This window comes from Populus nigra, chromosome 11, assembly GCF_951802175.1.
Source record: "Populus nigra chromosome 11, ddPopNigr1.1, whole genome shotgun sequence".
Classification (NCBI taxonomy): domain Eukaryota; kingdom Viridiplantae; phylum Streptophyta; class Magnoliopsida; order Malpighiales; family Salicaceae; genus Populus; species Populus nigra.
Window position 1 is genome coordinate 2646662 of NC_084862.1, and position 18181 is coordinate 2664842.

The window sequence follows — 18181 nt, forward strand, 5'->3', positions numbered from 1 at the left end:
CTCAAGGTTTTAAAGTTAATTTGTTTTGGTATGTTTTTTTATTGTTTTTGGTTTTTATTAAATAAATAACATAGAAAAAAAAGTTTTATTTTTTTATTAAAATTAAAGATATTAATAAAAAAAAGAGAGAGACAAAAACGTATACTTGCATATTTGTTTATTTCAATATCATTTAAATGATTATTGTTTTTACAAAAAAAAATAAAAAATTAGACATTATATAATTAAATAAAAAAATTAAAGTGTTCCTTATAATAGAACAACAAATATCTTAATTTGCATCTGCTTCACGGTTTTTTAACCTAGTTTTTAGTTAATATTAAAATCTCTTTTTAATAGTTGTTGGCAAATATAATCATCAATCTATTTTATTAAATATATGCATGCATCAAATTTTAAATTTTAAGTTCATAATTAAAATCTTTTTTATTATTAGAAAACACTTTATCAACACTAACATATTTTTTTTTATGTTAAATAAAAATTTTAGTCTTGCTACGCGGAAAAATTATCTATTATAAAGACTAATTTATTTAATATGATTTTGCAACAAGGCAATATGTTCAGTACATGACACTCTAGAGACATTATTTCATATGATTTTGCAACAAGACAATATTAATTGCAGACCTCCGGTGTTTCATAGATTATGATACATGGGTGATCAAGAGCTAGCTTATCAAGGATAAACTTCAATGAGAGATCTTAAACCCAGAACTGGGTTGATCTTATAGTTACTGAAGCCAGCATCAGTGAATAGTTTGGCCCATTCTTTCTCGTTTCTTTCTTTTCCTGTGACCAAGATCATCATCAGCATATCAAAGAAGAGCTGTGTCTCAGTTGAACCTTCTACCTCTTTATTGTTCTCCACCACCATATCTATGATAATCAGCTTTCCTCCTTCTCGGCCCTTAATTGCCTCCTTGCATTGCTTGAGTATTTTCACGCATTCCTCGTCATTCCAGTCATGAAGAATCCACTGATTGTCATCAATAATGAAATAAAAACATGTTAGAAGTATTAATAGTCTAAACTGAAAGAAACCAGTAATTTTATTTTTTTTAAGTTTTGGTGTTATATATGCTTAGTAATACTGTTCTGATCAGTTAAAAAAAGTCATTTCACCTTCAGCAGAATTGCATCTGCTTGAGGAATTGCCTCGAACATGTCTCCACCAAGATATTTCAAGTTTTCACTTCCCTCCAAACCAGCTACCACATGTGGGAGATCAAAGACTGTGCAATCCAAATGCTGGAATTCTTTAGCTATTGCCTTGGCCACAGTTCCAGTGCCACCCCCAACATCAACCAACGAATTTAACCCTTCGAAAACTCCCTTGCACTCATTTACCAACACACTCGAAACCAATCGAGCATCACTTGCCATAGCTTCATTAAAGAAATGATTGAGCTTTGTTTCATGGCCAGCATATTCCCAAAGTGTCCTTTGATGGGCCGTATAGAACGAGGAAGGGACATCATTTTGGAACCAAACGCTTACATAATGCCATGGTTGTGTTAAAATTGGATCAAGCATGGCTAGCAAGAATGGTGTTACACTGAAAGGGTTGTCCTTGATAAGGAGTTGAGAAGCATTGGTGAGAACATAGCCTTCTCCTTCAGTCTCTCCACTATTATTTTGTGTCGCAAAGAAACCAGAATGGACCAGTACGCGCATGAGGCGATAGACTCCAGGGGCTTTGGATGGGTGAATGGGCAAGACAGCGACAAGTTCAGAAAGGGTCATGGGTTTTCCATGATTATGGATAACATCCGGTATGCCTAGTTGAATAGCACATTTTAGAGACATTGAGTTTACGAAGTTGAAGATGTGATTCCAAACATGAGCTTGAGCTTGAAGTAGCTCAGCACCATGCATTTTCCCTAGACTGTCTCTAGATTTTTAAGGTTTGATATATACTATGAACTTGTATGATCGACATTGGAATGCTTAGACTATATATAGAAGAGGATGTGACACTCGGGGGCGAGGGGGGGATAAGTAATATAATAAAATATAATATTTATTTTACTTTATTGTACATGAGTTGTAAAAAAATCTGTATAATTTAGTTTTATTCAAATAATTTACTATAAACATATAATGATCTTTGTATAAGGTAAAAGATTTGAAGAAATACCAAATTAAATCAAAACAACGAAGTTAATTTCATCTTCATAATATATTCATCACTTTAATGTTGTTGGTCTTTATATCTTTCAAATATAAACATACAAAGTATATAAGAAACATTAGCTAAAACGAAGTATTATTTATGTTCAATAAACTTTGAAATAAAGCATAAAATAATAAAGAACTATTCTCACTAATCAACGCAGGTTCTTTGTAAATTGAGGCGCATTGAAGTTGCTCAATCATAACTTTGTAAATTGAGGCGTATTGAAGTTGCTCAATCATAACTTTAACATTACACATTGGAGATGGTTCACTAGGCTGCGAGTTATCAATATTTTTTTTTTGATAAAAAATCAAAATTTTCTTATTTTGTTCATGGTTCAACCTAAAATTAAAACATATATCGTGAGAAAAAATTGATAATTTTGGTGATTCTGCTAAAAACAGAACATAAAAAAATCAAAGTATAATCAAAACAAACCAATAAAATATATCTAATTAATTCAAAAAAAAGCACTATAACAAGAATTCAAAAAACAATTGGTAAAATTAGCAGATCTAAGATAAAAATGAAGCAAAAATAGTAGAATTATATATATAAAAAACCTCCTCAAATTAATAACAAACATCTCAAAACAAAATAAAAATAGATTTTAAATTTAAGTTACCTTATTTTGTTTGATGAAAAATAAATTAATTGATGGCTCTGCTTCAATTTTTCTGTTAAAAAATTTTACTTATGATTTATATTTATATTTTTGTTTTTGACCGGCTGCAGAATTTATTGCGCAAAGTAATGATTTTATATTTACAGGATTTATATTAGTGCTACGTAAATTAATTTTAAAAAAATCAGATTGAAAAATCACACTTAATTACAGTAAAAAAACTCACCTTTGTAGAATAAAAAACATTTTCCACATTTAATTATATATATATATATATGAGGGGGGGTCACAGGGGTGGAATATTTTAGGGGGGGCGGGACCCCTCCTTGCCCCCCTCCTTCCGCCCCTGGATGTGACACTATTGAACTAAAGTATTATTAAAAAAAAAAAACTAGATTCGTTTCTTCTCCGCTTTCTTCTCAATATGACGTCTTTTCATCATTCCTTAATGTCCTCGTCAATTAATAATAGTATTCAATAATGCACTAGGGCTTCTAGCCCAGCGGCAGAAGCAAGGTTTCCTTGTTTCCGTCACTTGAGTTCGAGCCTTAGCGTGCACATCTGTTATCCCCGTGATATTTTACATGCCTACTGGGCTTGCAGGGTGTTCAGTGGGTCCGGGGATTAGTTGTGACGCGTGTAAACTGGCCCGGACATCCCGAGTTATCAAAATAATAATAATAATAATAATAGTATTCAATCATACTCCAAAACGTAGACATGGCATTCAATGTTTTAAATTTTAAATAAAAATTGAAGAAGCGTATTCACTAATCTATGCAAGCTTATCATATGATTTCAGCAAGGTAACCAAAGAGTAAAACTAATAAGAATTGGACTAAATATGTACGTCATTTTATATAAAATTGCATTACTTTACATTTGGAACATGATTTACATGAGGCAACGAGTGGTAATTACTTTAGCTGTAGATAACGACCACGTCCCTTTCCTCTCCTTGGCATAATAGTACTGGTAAACACTTTTATTAAACCCGGCTCAGCTCGGTAGGTCGACCTGGTAGCTAGACCAGTCTAGTTCTAATAAAAGACCGGCTGTGGCAACAGCCCGGCCAAACTCATTAGTATATATACCCTATATTTTCATGAAAAAAAACCATATTTTTTCAATGTAGGATAAAAAAACCTTTTGGTTTAAATACTTCAACTTAAAAGGATAACATAGTATCTTTTTAATGTGGGATTTGAAGCCCTTTTATATATATACTCTATGTTCTCATGAAAAAAGTTATGTTTTTTCAATGTGAGATTTGAAACTAATTAGTATATATACTCTATATTTCAAAGGAAAAAGTTATGTTTTTTCAATGTAGGATAAAAAACTTTTTAAAATATTCTTTTAAACTTCATAATATATATAATCTATATTTACATGGATTTTTTTATATGAAATATTAAAACTTTAATTTTTTTTAATTTTTCCGGGTTAATCCGAGTTGACCCGAGTTGACCCATGAAACCTAGGACCTCGTCCCTTAGCCGGGTCAATCCCCGGGCCGGGTTTAATAACTATGGTGGTAAATAGGAAGCTGACGGCGGCTGATGAAGTTGTGAAAAAAATTTATATAAAAATTAAGTTTTGTGTCAATAGTTCTGACCTATGATTTGTTTAATTTATCTGAAAAATTTAAGTTAAAAAACTCATAAATGATTAAAACAAAACATTTTTAATCAAGTATTATCTTGTCAAAATTCTAAGGAATATAAATTAACTGATCAGGTTCTACGTTTGCTCTTTAAAGACAATGGCTGAGCCACAATGGAGCAAAAGGTGGCAATAGCCCCCTTAATTATTTTTTTCAAAGTATTTTTTTATATTAAGATATTAATATAATAGCTTTACAGGGTTAATTTTCTTTGTTAACTACTAATTGATCCAAGCTCTTTTTCTATTTTTATTATTGTCCCTACCTCTCTTTTTTCTATAAAATTTTTCTTCAAGCCCTAAACTATTAATTAGTTAAGCAAGTGACCTCTTATGCTTTATACTTTAGGGAAGTTTCCTTCATCTTTTCTATTTGTTTCATTATCTAATTTTAGTTTTATTTATTTATAATTAGTTATTAAAAATATTGGGGTTTATAATAATTTATGGGTTTGATGAATTAATATGTGTATGGGTAATATTATATGCTAATGGATATGAATTGAAATGAATTTTGATGAAATGATATGTATTTTGCTATGATTTTCATATGAAAACTGACGGCGATGAATTTACTAGTGATTAAAAATGAAGTATAGAACAACTAAAAAAATTATGGACATAATAAATAAATTAAAAAGAAAACTTTTAATATTTATGTTTAATCCACTTGTACAAAACAAAAGGTCAGAAAGAATAACATCAATTTGTAACAATCTTTTTAAACTATGATTTTAGATGTTATGTACCATATGTCAGTATATAATTGTTGTCAAGAACTTTTCTAGTTCTTGAAAGATTTAGAAATAAATAAATGAAAATTTGTTGTATATATTGAGAAAGATATTTTTAATGAGATTAAAAATACAATTATTATAAAGAAGTTTTAAAATATAAAATCTCGAAGAGAACAATTATAATATATATTCTTTGGGTTGTGAAAAACGATCTAAACATAACTTTGAAAGTAACAATCTATGAGATTACTCAACTTTGTAATAAGTAATTATTTTTTTATGTAAGAGAAATAACTTATTTGATCCTTGATATGACTACTGAACAACAGAAAAGGAAACCCATAATGAAACACAAGGGTTTGGAACAACCCGCAGCTTGCTTATCGTAACACAAGGGAAATTAAGTAACTCATAGGGGCAGCTAAGTAGATGCTTAAAAGGCAACTATTGCTTTCCTCATCAAGGGAATACTTCAATGATAGACCTTAAACCCAGTATGGGAGTTATCTTGTAGTTACTAAAACCAGCATCAGAGAATAGTTTAGCCCATTCTTTCTCGTTTCTTTCTTGGCCAGTGACCAAAATCATCATGAGCATGTCGAAGAATATTTGTGTTTCAATTGAGTCGTCTTCTCCTTTCTGGTTATCCATCATCATGTCTATGATCATCACCTTCCCTCCTTCCCTGTCCTTGATTGCTTCCTTGCATTTCTTAACTATCTTAACACATTCTTCATCATTCCAGTCATGTAGAATCCACTGTTTCCATCCATCACAGAGAAAATACAAGAGCTAAAATAGTTTAAACAATATACTACCAGACTTATATAAATAAACACACACACACACACACACACGATTGATGATAAATGATATTGTCTATGGAAAATAATATTATAGGAATATAATTTTACCTTCAGTTTCATGGTTCTTAAAATGCATTTGTTATGGCTAATAATTAAATTTTTTAGTAATATTGACCAAAATATTATATTTATGTCGCAATGATCATTTTATAAGTACTTCAAGCAAATTGTACTTTGTTATATAAGATTTAAATATAAGCGTTGTTATATGGTCTAACTAGTTTAGCTTGTAAAGTTAATTAATATAAGATCAAGAGATCTGGAGATAAATCTTGCTTGTGTCAAAGATAAAAGGGATTATATATGCATAGAAAAATGATTCATTAACAGCGCAAAAATGCTCTGTTAATGAGTAGTGAGGGAATTTGGTTTCAATATTGACACCAAATTTTATAATCAGATAAAACTAGAAGTTCATAAACTCTATTAATTTAATAATATCATTAGAAAATAAGATATCAATAAAAAACAAAACGAAATAAAACAACTATTCAATGCAAAAGATGAATGTTTGTCAATATCATAGAAATATATCTTCACATTATTCAAAAAATATCTCAATAATCTTATTTTTTAACAAAGTAAAAATTAAATGAGAATATACTAATTTCTTAGAAAGAAAAATAAAAAAAATATGAATATAAAAAAGACAAAAAAAAGTCAATTATTGTTAATTTTCTAAACCATGACCCGAGTTATAAGATCGAAAGTACTATATATGAAAAAATCATGAGGGTTAAATCACAAAAAAAAAACAACACAAAAAAATCCAAAATAAAAAAATAAAATAAAAATAATGAATATTAAAATTGTAATAAAATATAAATCAAAAGGTAAAAACAAATTTTAAATTTGAGAGTTAAATTGAAAAGCATAAAAATATTAACAAAAGAACAAAAAGCTTTTATGAAATACACAATAAATTTGGATTGAAGGGTGAGACTAAAAACAATGAAATTTTTATAAAAAATTCAAAGAAAAAATAAAAAAAAAATCATAAGAATAAGCATAAGATCCTAAACATTAAAACATAATAAAAAAAATATTAACTCATCAACTTGGATTTTTACACTGAAAACAAAACTCCTAGATATAAATCAAAAAACTTATGCACGAATCTAATTAAACAACTCAATAACCATTTTGTAAAGAAATGAAAAAAAATTCATCAACAATAAACAAAAATAAAATTGAGAAAAAAAGTGAAAAATAAAAATCAAGATATCTAATATCGCAATACTAATACTTTATCTGATTATATTTAATGAATTTCTCTATCAAAATAAATTTTTAATAGAAACCGACAAACACATAAAATTTATCGAACAACAATTAAAAAAAATAATGCAATGCTGCGCGTATGAAAAATCTTATAAAAAATTAATATTAAAAAAATAAATTTAATCTATATAAAATTAAGAAAAAATTACAGATAAATCAAACATGTCTCTCTAAAAATTAAACACACTCAATATCATTTAAAAATAATCACAATCTAATTAAAACACAAAACTAAAATTTATTTAAAAAATATACACAAATAATGCATTATTTTTTAAAAAACTAAAATTTAAAAAAAAATTAAAAGAACTAGGTTAATTAGGCCAGGCCTAGCGTCTTACTAAATAAAGCAACAACTTGCGTGCGGGCCTGCATGGCCAAGCCCAAGCATGAGCTTTATTTTTTAAAAAACATTTAATGGGGCGGACAACGCGTCATCTGCCCCAAGTATATCCAAAAAAATAATGCGCCGCTTGCGTCAGTGGATAATGCGTCGTCTTGTCAACCTAGAATCCGACTACTATGGTGATCGAAAAAATAGGGTCCTTTGTTTTTTTACCTAAAATTCTATTTTCAATTCATATTTTTTTTACCCAAAACACTTAGAAAAAATTCTAGGGACCTTGTTAAATCAATCCATGGCCACCAAAAAGCCAATAGACCGCAAAAAAACTCGAAATCCACCAGAAACAAAAATTCTTCTCAAGATCAAATCTGTTGTTTTAGGTGTTTTCAAGGTAAACAAACACCTAAACATAACATCATTCATCATATGTAAACTTTTGACAAAAAATAATCGTTTTGGTTGTCAGAATCTTCCCCAACGATCACTTTTTCTTTCTAAACCAAAATCCAACAATTCTCTTTCTCTCCTCCCAATAGAAAAGGACTAAAAAGAGAACTCTATTTTCTTGTTTTTCTTTCAATTTATTATAATTTAAAAGAAATTAGAGTTCATTCATCCATCCCTTTATATAAATAAATATATATCTTAGATATATAGAACTCCATTGATATAATAAAAGAGTTTATATAACCCATGAAGCTTAATTTACCGAGTTACCTTAGATTCATCAAAGCATTATTAGCCTAACCAATCCATGGGCCACCTATTATAAGCTTTAGAGACAAGAAAAAAAAAATAGCAGCTAAAAATCCACTAGCAACACCATCCATAATAGAGATGAGCAAATGTAGGGCAGAAATAGGAATATAGGATGTAGATGATGGTGTTGATCTTAAAGGTCACCAGAATACAAAAGATGTAGAGATCAAGGGTGTTTTATGCTTTTGCAAGTCTCATTATATATATATATATATATATATATATATATATATATATAAGTTTTGGAATTTATCCCTTTTTACAACTCTATATTTTGTTTTTTTTTTTTACAATTTATTGAAATCTGTGATAATAAAATGGTTATGAATTTAAATTCTACTTACATCCCTTTTAATAGAGTTAGATGAAATTATCTATCATGTAGAAAATCTAATTTTAAGAGATATACAAGCCTATATGATTAGAGTTAATGGGGTGAGGTGTTTTCAGATTCAAATCCTAATTAAACATATCTTTGAAGCAAAATTTTCATGAATCTCTTAATTTTAATTTTAATTTGCAAAAATTGATTTAAAGAATCCTTAACCTCATCAAATTCAATTGAAAACAAGCTTTAACTACACTATCGAAGGGAAAAAAAAAAAACAAAAACCAAAACCCCCAACATTATTGATTTTGCAATGGTGTGATAAACGCTGTGAAAATGTTAGCTCTTTCGGACTCCCAATTATGGCCCATGCCATGAGTGACAGGGAGGGCGAGAACAAAGCACCTAGTGCCTCGTTGTTGGTGGGACTTGGGAGAGAGTGCTGCACTCAAACACTCCAGATCAAGAGTCTGCTGCATCATCTATGGATCTGTGATAATAAAGGCAGGTGAGCTGTTTTGATCTACTTGCCGACACTTATTTTAATTCAAAATTTTATTTGATTTTGAATTTCAAAAATACTTTAAAAAATTAATTTTTTTTATTTTCATTAAATTAATATATTTTTATGATTTTAAATTGTTTTGATATACTGATGTGAAAAATAAATTCTAAAAAATAAAAAAATTATTTAATATATTTCTAGATAAAAAATACTTTAAAAAATAATCAATACTACAATATCAAATGAGCTATAAAAAAAATATATTACCAAAATTTGAAAACAATGTAAATGCTTGTTTGTGGTAGTATATATTTGTTTATTGAACATGATTTCATTATTCATCATAAGAAATAACATCTAGATTAACTAAAACAATTTAATGTTGTTATAAAATTTGGTATAATAAATTAAATTTAAAAAATCTTGATATGATTACTTATCTAGGCTAAGTTCTAAATTAAATTATATAAGAAATGTCTCATCTTATTCAGTTACATCTAAAATTAAAAAATTAACACAATACTAAATGTTAAAGTTAAATACAAATTTTATTTTAAAAAAAATAATTAAAAAAAAGGTCAAAAACCTAAATTACCTATAAAAAAAAGCCATGGGTTTGTGAAAAAACCCTAGGTGCATGTGCCTAAAAAAGACCCGCACGCTTGTACCAGTTTTTATTTTTATTTTTACTTTATACAATTGCATCTAATGCTTCAACCCGCAACCTCACGTTTAGCTGAGCCATAAATTTATTAACTAAATATATTAAATAATTTAAATATTTCACTATTTATATCAATAATAAAACCGACCCCAGTTGGTGGAGTTGTTTTAGTAATTAAAAGGGTTTAACCAATTTGTCCCTTAGGCAACGTGCTAAAGCTGTACATGATCTGGACTACTTTATAGATCCACGAAGAATCTGAAGCCTTCTAGTGAAAGCATAATGGGCTCGCATTCTAGGCCCATAAGACCGAGCCTGGCTAGCCTGATTTCAAGATCGATAATGTTCCAAATTTCGCCACGTTTGGTATTGGTATTGTATTCTAAATAGGAATCAGCTAAAATTTGAAAAACAAAATTTATTAAAATTATTTTTTAATGTTTTTAAATAGTTTGATGTGTTAATGTCAAAAATAATATTTTAAAAAATAAAAAAATATTTTAATATATTTTCAAGTAAATAATATTTTGAAAAATAATCATAATCATATTCTCAAACACTCGAGTCAATAGTAGCGAGAGATATTAGCGAGCACAAGTGAACAAAAAAAAAAGAAAAAAAAAGAAAAATATATATCTTCATCACTTTTTTTTAATGCAACACTAATATCAAACTGACTTGTCTTACAAATTATTTTTTGGTATTTTAAAATATTTATTATTTTTTTCTTATAAATGATATGTTCTAGCTCAATATCTTTTAAGTAGAAGAAGGATATTATATCAATCCGGATATAACACATTAATATTTTAAAATATTCATTAAGATAAGATTTTTATGATCTAATAACCTGATTTGAGATACATGAAAAAAAACCCCAAATTTTAGTATCCTGAATGTTTAAAGAGATCTAATACTCTTAAATTTAGACTTTTAATCTCTATTTTTATTTGCAGTAAAATAAAGTTAATTATATCATCTCCATGCAACGATTTTCATATTTAAATCCAAAAACAACTGCTCGCACTTTATTATGAAACAATATAAGATACATAAGCTCACAATTTATTCATAGTAATGGTTTTTTTTTTTCTTGTATATATATGAGGTGCAAAATCCCTGGTCACTACAATAAGAAAAGAAATAATGAGTATTTATGAATATGATATATATTTCACGATTACAAAATTCAAAAAGAAAGTAATTTAGATTATTAATTTTGTAGAAATGAGCGATTTGTGTGGAATACTTTCGTTTCCTAATCTTTCTGTGAATGGACCCAAGAAATGAAAGAATTATCCTTTGTAATGAGATTCATCATAGTCACTAGTTTAATATATGTAATGGTGACTCCAAAGCTCACTTCCAAGCAAAGTTATTAAACATGGTTAAAGTTAAAGGATTCGATCGCATGTTTAATGGGTTAATTTGAGTTCATCATCATCATTTCAATATTTAAAAAAAAAACGATCTTAAACATTATCTATGCGGATTCACTAAGCAGTTTTAGTTGTTTTTTTAATTTGACTTACGTTTTACCGTAAGTCAAATATTTTTTTTAAAAAATATGTATATACAAATATTCTCTCGAACAATAGTTTATATATATATTTTTTAAAAATTAAATTTCATAAATTATTTTAAATTTGCTTTCTATTAAATTATAGAGGTCTCAAAGAAATATCATGGTATTGAATAATTAATGCTTGATTTAATGAAAACAAATTCAATTTTATTATTTGCAAAACATTAAAACTGAGTGACCATAATTGACAATGAGGAAAAAATACAGCCTTTTTTTTTATGTTATGTGTAGTCACCTTATTTTCAAAAAAAAATTGCGTTTAATTTTTTTTAATTTTATTTTGGTCCTTTTCGTTTGATATCATTTTGTTCATGTTTGAGTACATGAGTTTGAAATATAACGCATCGTTTGACTCTCTCTTTTTTAATTTAAAAAAAAAGCATGTCATCACCTTAATTAATTAAATAAAAAAAGCCTAGATGCTCGAGTCAGCTAGGTTAGCATGTGTGCTTGGCCTTATTTTGACCAGATAGGCTCACACACTTGAACTTTCTTTTGTCTTTTCCCCTTGAATTTATATTTCATTTCTTTATAATTGATTAATTTCAAATATATTGGGTATATTATTTTATGAAATTGTTAAATTAATTAAGAGTATATTTTAGATATTATTTTATTAAATAACATTCAATTTCTACTCTATGTTTTAATAAGATTGTAATAATATTTTATAATGTTAGCAAGTGTTCTTTTTATATAATCTATCATAATTGTTTGTTTTGAAAAAAATATTTAGTTGTTTTTCTATGAACATCTATTTTTATTATCATATAATCAAATAAAAAATAATTATAAAAAATAAAGTTATTAAACTAATTCGGGTTCATGCCTATATTATGAGTTTTACTAGTTAATCCATGTTGACTCATATTAATCTAAGATATCATCATCTCAATATTAAAAAAAACTATATAATCTTGAAATTATTTTTTAAAATCAAACTGAGTCATTTAGGTTAAAACAAGTTGACTAGGGCCATGTTTGTTTTCCAGAATTCATTTTTCAGGAAACCACTTTCCAAACTTTCCTGTATTTGTTTGCCACTAGGAAAGTTGGTCAACGGAAAACACTTTCCGGTCAACAGAAAACACTTTCTGGTCAACGGAAACACTTTTCGGTCAACGGAAAACACTTTCCAGTCAAAGAAAATTTTGGTTTGGTTTCTAGGAAAGTGTTTTCTTTTTTGGTTGTGTTTGTTTTCCGGAAAGTGGTTTCCGGGAAACCACTTTCCAAACTTTCATGTGTTTGTTTGCCATTGGAAAAGTTGGTCAACGGAAAACACTTTCCAGTCAAAGGAAAATTTGGCTTAGTTTTCAGGAAAGTGTTTTCCTGAAAAATTGGGCGGAAAACACTTTCCGGAAGTTGTGAAAAATTTAGAAATGTCATTATTTGTTGATTATATCAAATTTGATCCTCAAACTTTTGATTGCTATATATAATTTGTTTTGAATATTTATTTTTCAATTTCTTCTCTTAAATTTAATTTTTATATTAATTTTGGTCCTTATTTTTATAATTGCTATTTGCTTTTTCCTTATCATTTTTTTATTGAAATTTTTTATCTATCAAATTTAATCTTCATTCTTTTGATTTTTACTTATTTTATTTGAAATAATTTATGAAATGTTAATTATTATTATTTTAATTTCTTCACCTTTTATTATTTTAATTTTTTAGATTTGATCTCTATTATTTTGATTATTATTTATTTTATTTGAGATAATTTATGAAATTATATTTTTTTTTCAATTTCATTCTCATTCAACTTTTTAATTTGTAAGATTTGTTCCTTATTATTTTAATAAATTTGAAAAAATAAAACATTAATAAGTTATTTTCCATAACATAACCAAACACTGGAAAGTGTTTTCCAACTTATTTTCCATTACACTACCAAACATCGAAAAATACTTTTCTGGAATTCACTTTCCTGGAATTCACTTTCCCAGAAATTCATTTTCCAAAAAAATGCTACTTTCCTGCAAACAAACGGGCCTTAGATCAAATTAGTTCAATCTCTACATAGTTTAAGTTGAAACCTAGGTTAAGTAAGGAGTTGGATCTGAAGGTCATAAAGTTAATTAATTGAGCTGATTTTAATAATATTGTCAAATAGCTTTCTGTAACAATGCACAAGGGTTGTATTATTTTTATATTTTTTAATATACTCGTATCAAAATTACCATAATATTATTTTCTCATAATTGAAACTTACTTTTGGAATAATAATTGAGTGGTGTCTAAGAAACAAATATTCTAGTAAAGATTTTCTAAGAAACTTTGATCATATTATTGAGATCAAGGGATTTTATTTAGAAATATATTTTTTTATACTTATTTTAAATCATCCAATTTGTTTTGATATGTCTTTTTATTGCTTTTGATTTTTATTAAATAAATAACATAGAAAAGAAAGTTTTATTTTTTTTATTAAGATTAAAGATATTAATAATAAAAAAAGGAAGACTTATACTAGCATATTTGTTTATTTCGATGTCATTTAAATTATTATTTTTTTTACAAAAAATATTAGGTGTCATGTAATTAAGTTAAAAAATTAAAGTGCTCGTTATAGTACAAGAACGGATATCTTAATTTGCATCTACTTCTTTCACGATTTCTTGACCTAGTTTTTAGTTAACATTAAAATCTCTTTTTAATATTTGTTGACGAATATAATTATCAATCTATTTTATTAAATATATGCATCAAATTCCAAATTTTAAGTTCATAATTAAAATCTTTCTTATTTCTTATTATTAGAAAACACTTTATACTAACATATTTTTTTATGTTATATAAAAATTTTAGTCTTCCTACACGGAAAAATTATCTATTATAAAGACTAATTTATTTAATATGATTTTGCAACAAGGCAATATGTTTAGTACATGACACTCTAGAGACATTATTTCATATGATTTTGCAACAAGACAATATTAATTGCAGACCTCCCTTGTTTCATAGATTATGACACATGGGTGGTCAAGAGCTAGCTTATCAAGGATAAACTTCAATGAGAGATCTTAAACCCAGAACTGGATTGATCTTATAGTTACTGAAGCCAGCATCAGTGAATAGTTTGGCCCATTCTTTCTCGTTTCTTTCTTTTCCTGTGACCAAGATCATCATCAGCATATCAAAGAAGAGCTGTGTCTCAGTTGAACCTTCTACCTCTTTATTGTTCTCCACCACCATATCTATGATAATCAGCTTTCCTCCTTCTCGGCCCTTAATTGCCTCCTTGCATTGCTTGAGTATTTTCACGCATTCCTCGTCATTCCAGTCATGAAGAATCCACTGATTGTCATCAATAATGAAATAAAAACATGTTAGAAGTATTAATAGTCTAAACTGAAAGAAACCAGTAATTTTATTTTTTTTAAGTTTTGGTGTTATATATGCTTAGTAATACTGTTCTGATCAGTTAAAAAAAGTCATTTCACCTTCAGCAGAATTGCATCTGCTTGAGGAATTGCCTCGAACATGTCTCCACCAAGATATTTCAAGTTTTCACTTCCCTCCAAACCAGCTACCACATGTGGGAGATCAAAGACTGTGCAATCCAAATGCTGGAATTCTTTAGCTATTGCCTTGGCCACAGTTCCAGTGCCACCCCCAACATCAACCAACGAATTTAACCCTTCGAAAACTCCCTTGCACTCATTTACCAACACACTCGAAACCAATCGAGCATCACTTGCCATAGCTTCATTAAATAAATGATTGAGCTTTGTTTCATGGCCAGCATATTCCCAACATGTCCTTTGATGGGCCGTATAGAACGAGGAAGGGGCATCATTTTGGAACCAAACGCTTACATAATGCCATGGTTGTGTTAAAATTGGATCAAGCATGGCTAGCAAGAATGGTGTTACACTCAAAGGGTTGTCCTTGATAAGGAGTTGAGAAGCATTGGTGAGAACATAGCCTTCTCCTTCAGTCTCTCCACTATTATTTTGTGTCGCAAAGAAACCAGAATGGAGCAGTATGCGCATGAGGCGATAGACTCCAGGGGCTTTGGATGGGTGAATGGGCAAGACAGCGACAAGTTCAGAAAGGGTCATGGGTTTTCCATGATCATGGATAACATCCGGTATGCCTAGTTGAATAGCACATTTTAGAGACATTGAGTTTACGAAGTTGAAGATGTGATTCCAAACATGAGCTTGAGCTTGAAGTAGCTCGGCACCATGCAGGTTTTCTTCAGCCACATGCATTTTCACTAGACTGTCTCAAGATTTTTAAGGTTTGATATATACTATGAACTTGTATGATCGACATTGGAATGCTTAGACTATATATAGAAGAGGATGTGACTATATCTTTTTATTATTATTATTATTATTATTAACATGGATGTCCGGGCCAGCTTACACGCACTCGACTAATTCTACAGACCCTGAAGTTAACGATCATATAAGCTTCCAGTAGCTATTATATGAGCAACCACAAGCTCGAACCTGAGACCACAGAAAAAGCAAAACCCTCTGTTTTCATCATTCCAGTCATGTAGAATCCACTGTTTTCATCCATCACAAAGAAAATATAAGAGCTAAAATAGTTTAAACAATATACTACCAGACTTATATTTAAATAAAAATTGAAGAAGCGTATAAACTTCACTAATCTATCCAAGCTTATCATATGATCTCAGAAAGGTAACCAAAGAGTAAAATTACATAAGAATTGGACTAAAATATGTACGTCATTTTATATAAAGTTTCATTACTTTACATGAGGCAACAATTGGTAATTACTTTGGCTGGAGATAACGACCAGTCCCTTTGCTCTGCTTGGCATAATTATCGTAGTAACTAAGAAGCCGACAGCCCATTATAAATATTGAAAAATTCGTGAAAAAACTTTATATAGAAATTAAGCTTTTCACGATTGAGTTGATAGTTTTGATAGGTAGCTATTAAAGTGTTTATCTGGCCTAGAAATTGTATGAAAATGTGAGACACAACAATTATAATATCACACATCAATAAATAAGCAACAATTTCTCTATCAATAATAAAATATGTTTTTATGAAAAAATTTCAAGACCTATAAATATGACCAATCACAATCAAACAAGCCACTCTATGTTTGTTTGCGCGGTGGATTTCACGTTTGCGGTGAACCACGGTTAATAATTGTTTGGTTCCAAACAAAGCTGAGTTTGGTGAAGCGGGTCCCACATAAATTTATGTTGAAAACGCAGTAAATTGCACAGCAGTGTGCATGCTTTTTTTGTTGGGGTTCTTAAATTTTCTTTGATGTTTGCCCAGGGTTACCATGGAGTCCCTGCCCTGCTCGTCTCCTACCATTTGTAAAGAAAGGCAAAAAATGGAGAAACCAGATCTGATCAATAGAGAAACCAGAGCAACCATCTACACAGTATTCTCCAAACTCTTCCATAATCACAACACAAGCCTGCAGAAAAGGCACTGAATACCACCATTTTGTTCAACGTTAATTACATCCACAACGACACCATCAGACTTCTTCCTTATTCCAGTGAGTTCGTTTTTAGGTCCAGATGTATCATTTTCAAGAATTTCATAAGCGAGGCCAACCATGAATATGGAAAGAAATTTTCAATCGTGGTCAATCTTTAGTATGTTATGTCATTGAACGTATAGTTGGAGTGTAAAAAAAAAGATAGAGAAATTTAAAGAATATGTCATGTTTTCCTTACAAAACACAAGTTTAAATTATAGTGGCATCAATGATACTATACAACTATATTAAAAAAAAGTCACAAGAAGTTATTGCATTTAGAGAATTTGATTGTCATCCTGATTTTATCCTCGATGATTTTTTAACCGATGTGTTTTTACGGTCACAAACTCATGGCAACTAGGTGCCTTCACGTATGGATTTTGTTTGGGATAGAATTGCAGTAAGTTTAATGGAACGAAAAAAAGTGTTGTATTTGGTGTGGTTGTTTGTAAAATTTAATATTAATGAAATGTAAATTAATGCAATTGAAAATTAAAAAAATAATTACATGTAGTTTTTTGTAATAGCATTACCTAGATCAATTTAACCATAATTTTATTCAAATATCTTATATATATTTTTTGCTGCTCATAAACCTTAATCATAATTTTTACTAAACAAATATTTAAATTCAATTAACCATCAGTAATTATATTTTTTTAAATTTATTTTTTTCAAATTATAATTATAAAAATTACGTAATACCAACCACATTAGTGAAAATATTGGTCATAATTACAATCATCATCAGTGTGCATAAAATTACGTGAAAATGCATTAAAAACCGTGCTAAATAGTATTGTACAGGTTGAATCTCCTGTTCCAAATCAAGGATTTGAAATTAAACGATATGTCAGAAAATCATTTCATTCCGTGAAAAAAATTAAAAGTGGGGAAAGTGATATTTCAGAAAAGATATTCTTAATATATGGGTTAGAATTCACTAAAGACAGCAATAATTCAGGAGGTCCAATAAGAATAAATTATTGATAATAGAAGTCATTTTCTGTATCTCTTCTGCCATATAGTGCACAAGATGTAATCAATTGTTCGGAACACGTAACTTCCCAAGTCTATGAAGAAACAGCAAAGCAGCAGTTAACACGAGTTGGAGAAACACTCCGTTTCACAAGCTTGAAGAAAAATTATAA

General features: G+C 28.8%; 2 protein-coding genes across 2 annotated transcripts; both read right to left on the minus strand.

Annotated features, from left to right (window-relative positions):
- Positions 1-508: 508 nt before the first annotated feature.
- On the minus strand, positions 509-1939 carry LOC133668007 (trans-resveratrol di-O-methyltransferase-like). Its single transcript, XM_062087737.1, has 2 exons — positions 1126-1939; positions 509-979 (listed from the first exon to the last, which is right to left on the minus strand). The coding sequence occupies exons 1-2, from the start codon at positions 1876-1878 to the stop codon at positions 680-682; spliced, it is 1053 nt and encodes a 350-aa protein (XP_061943721.1). The 5' UTR covers positions 1879-1939; the 3' UTR covers positions 509-679.
- Positions 1940-14369: 12430 nt separating this feature from the next.
- Positions 14370-15790, minus strand: LOC133668264 (trans-resveratrol di-O-methyltransferase-like). Its single transcript, XM_062088040.1, has 2 exons — positions 14987-15790; positions 14370-14840 (listed from the first exon to the last, which is right to left on the minus strand). Exons 1-2 carry the CDS (start codon positions 15758-15760, stop codon positions 14541-14543), a joined length of 1074 nt encoding a protein of 357 aa, XP_061944024.1. The 5' UTR covers positions 15761-15790; the 3' UTR covers positions 14370-14540.
- Between the last annotated feature and the right edge of the window lie 2391 nt (positions 15791-18181).

Bases quoted from the DNA above. Each gene is read 5' to 3' on its own strand.
- LOC133668007 (XM_062087737.1), bottom strand. From the start codon at position 1,878: ATGCATGGTGCTGAGCTACTTCAAGCTCAAGCTCATGTTTGGAATCAC. The intron at 980-1,125 runs GTGAAATGACTT...GATGACAATCAG, and splicing joins CAGATGCAATTCTGCTGAAG to TGGATTCTTCATGACTGGAA.
- LOC133668264 (XM_062088040.1), bottom strand. From the start codon at position 15,760: ATGCATGTGGCTGAAGAAAACCTGCATGGTGCCGAGCTACTTCAAGCT. The intron at 14,841-14,986 runs GTGAAATGACTT...GATGACAATCAG, and splicing joins CAGATGCAATTCTGCTGAAG to TGGATTCTTCATGACTGGAA.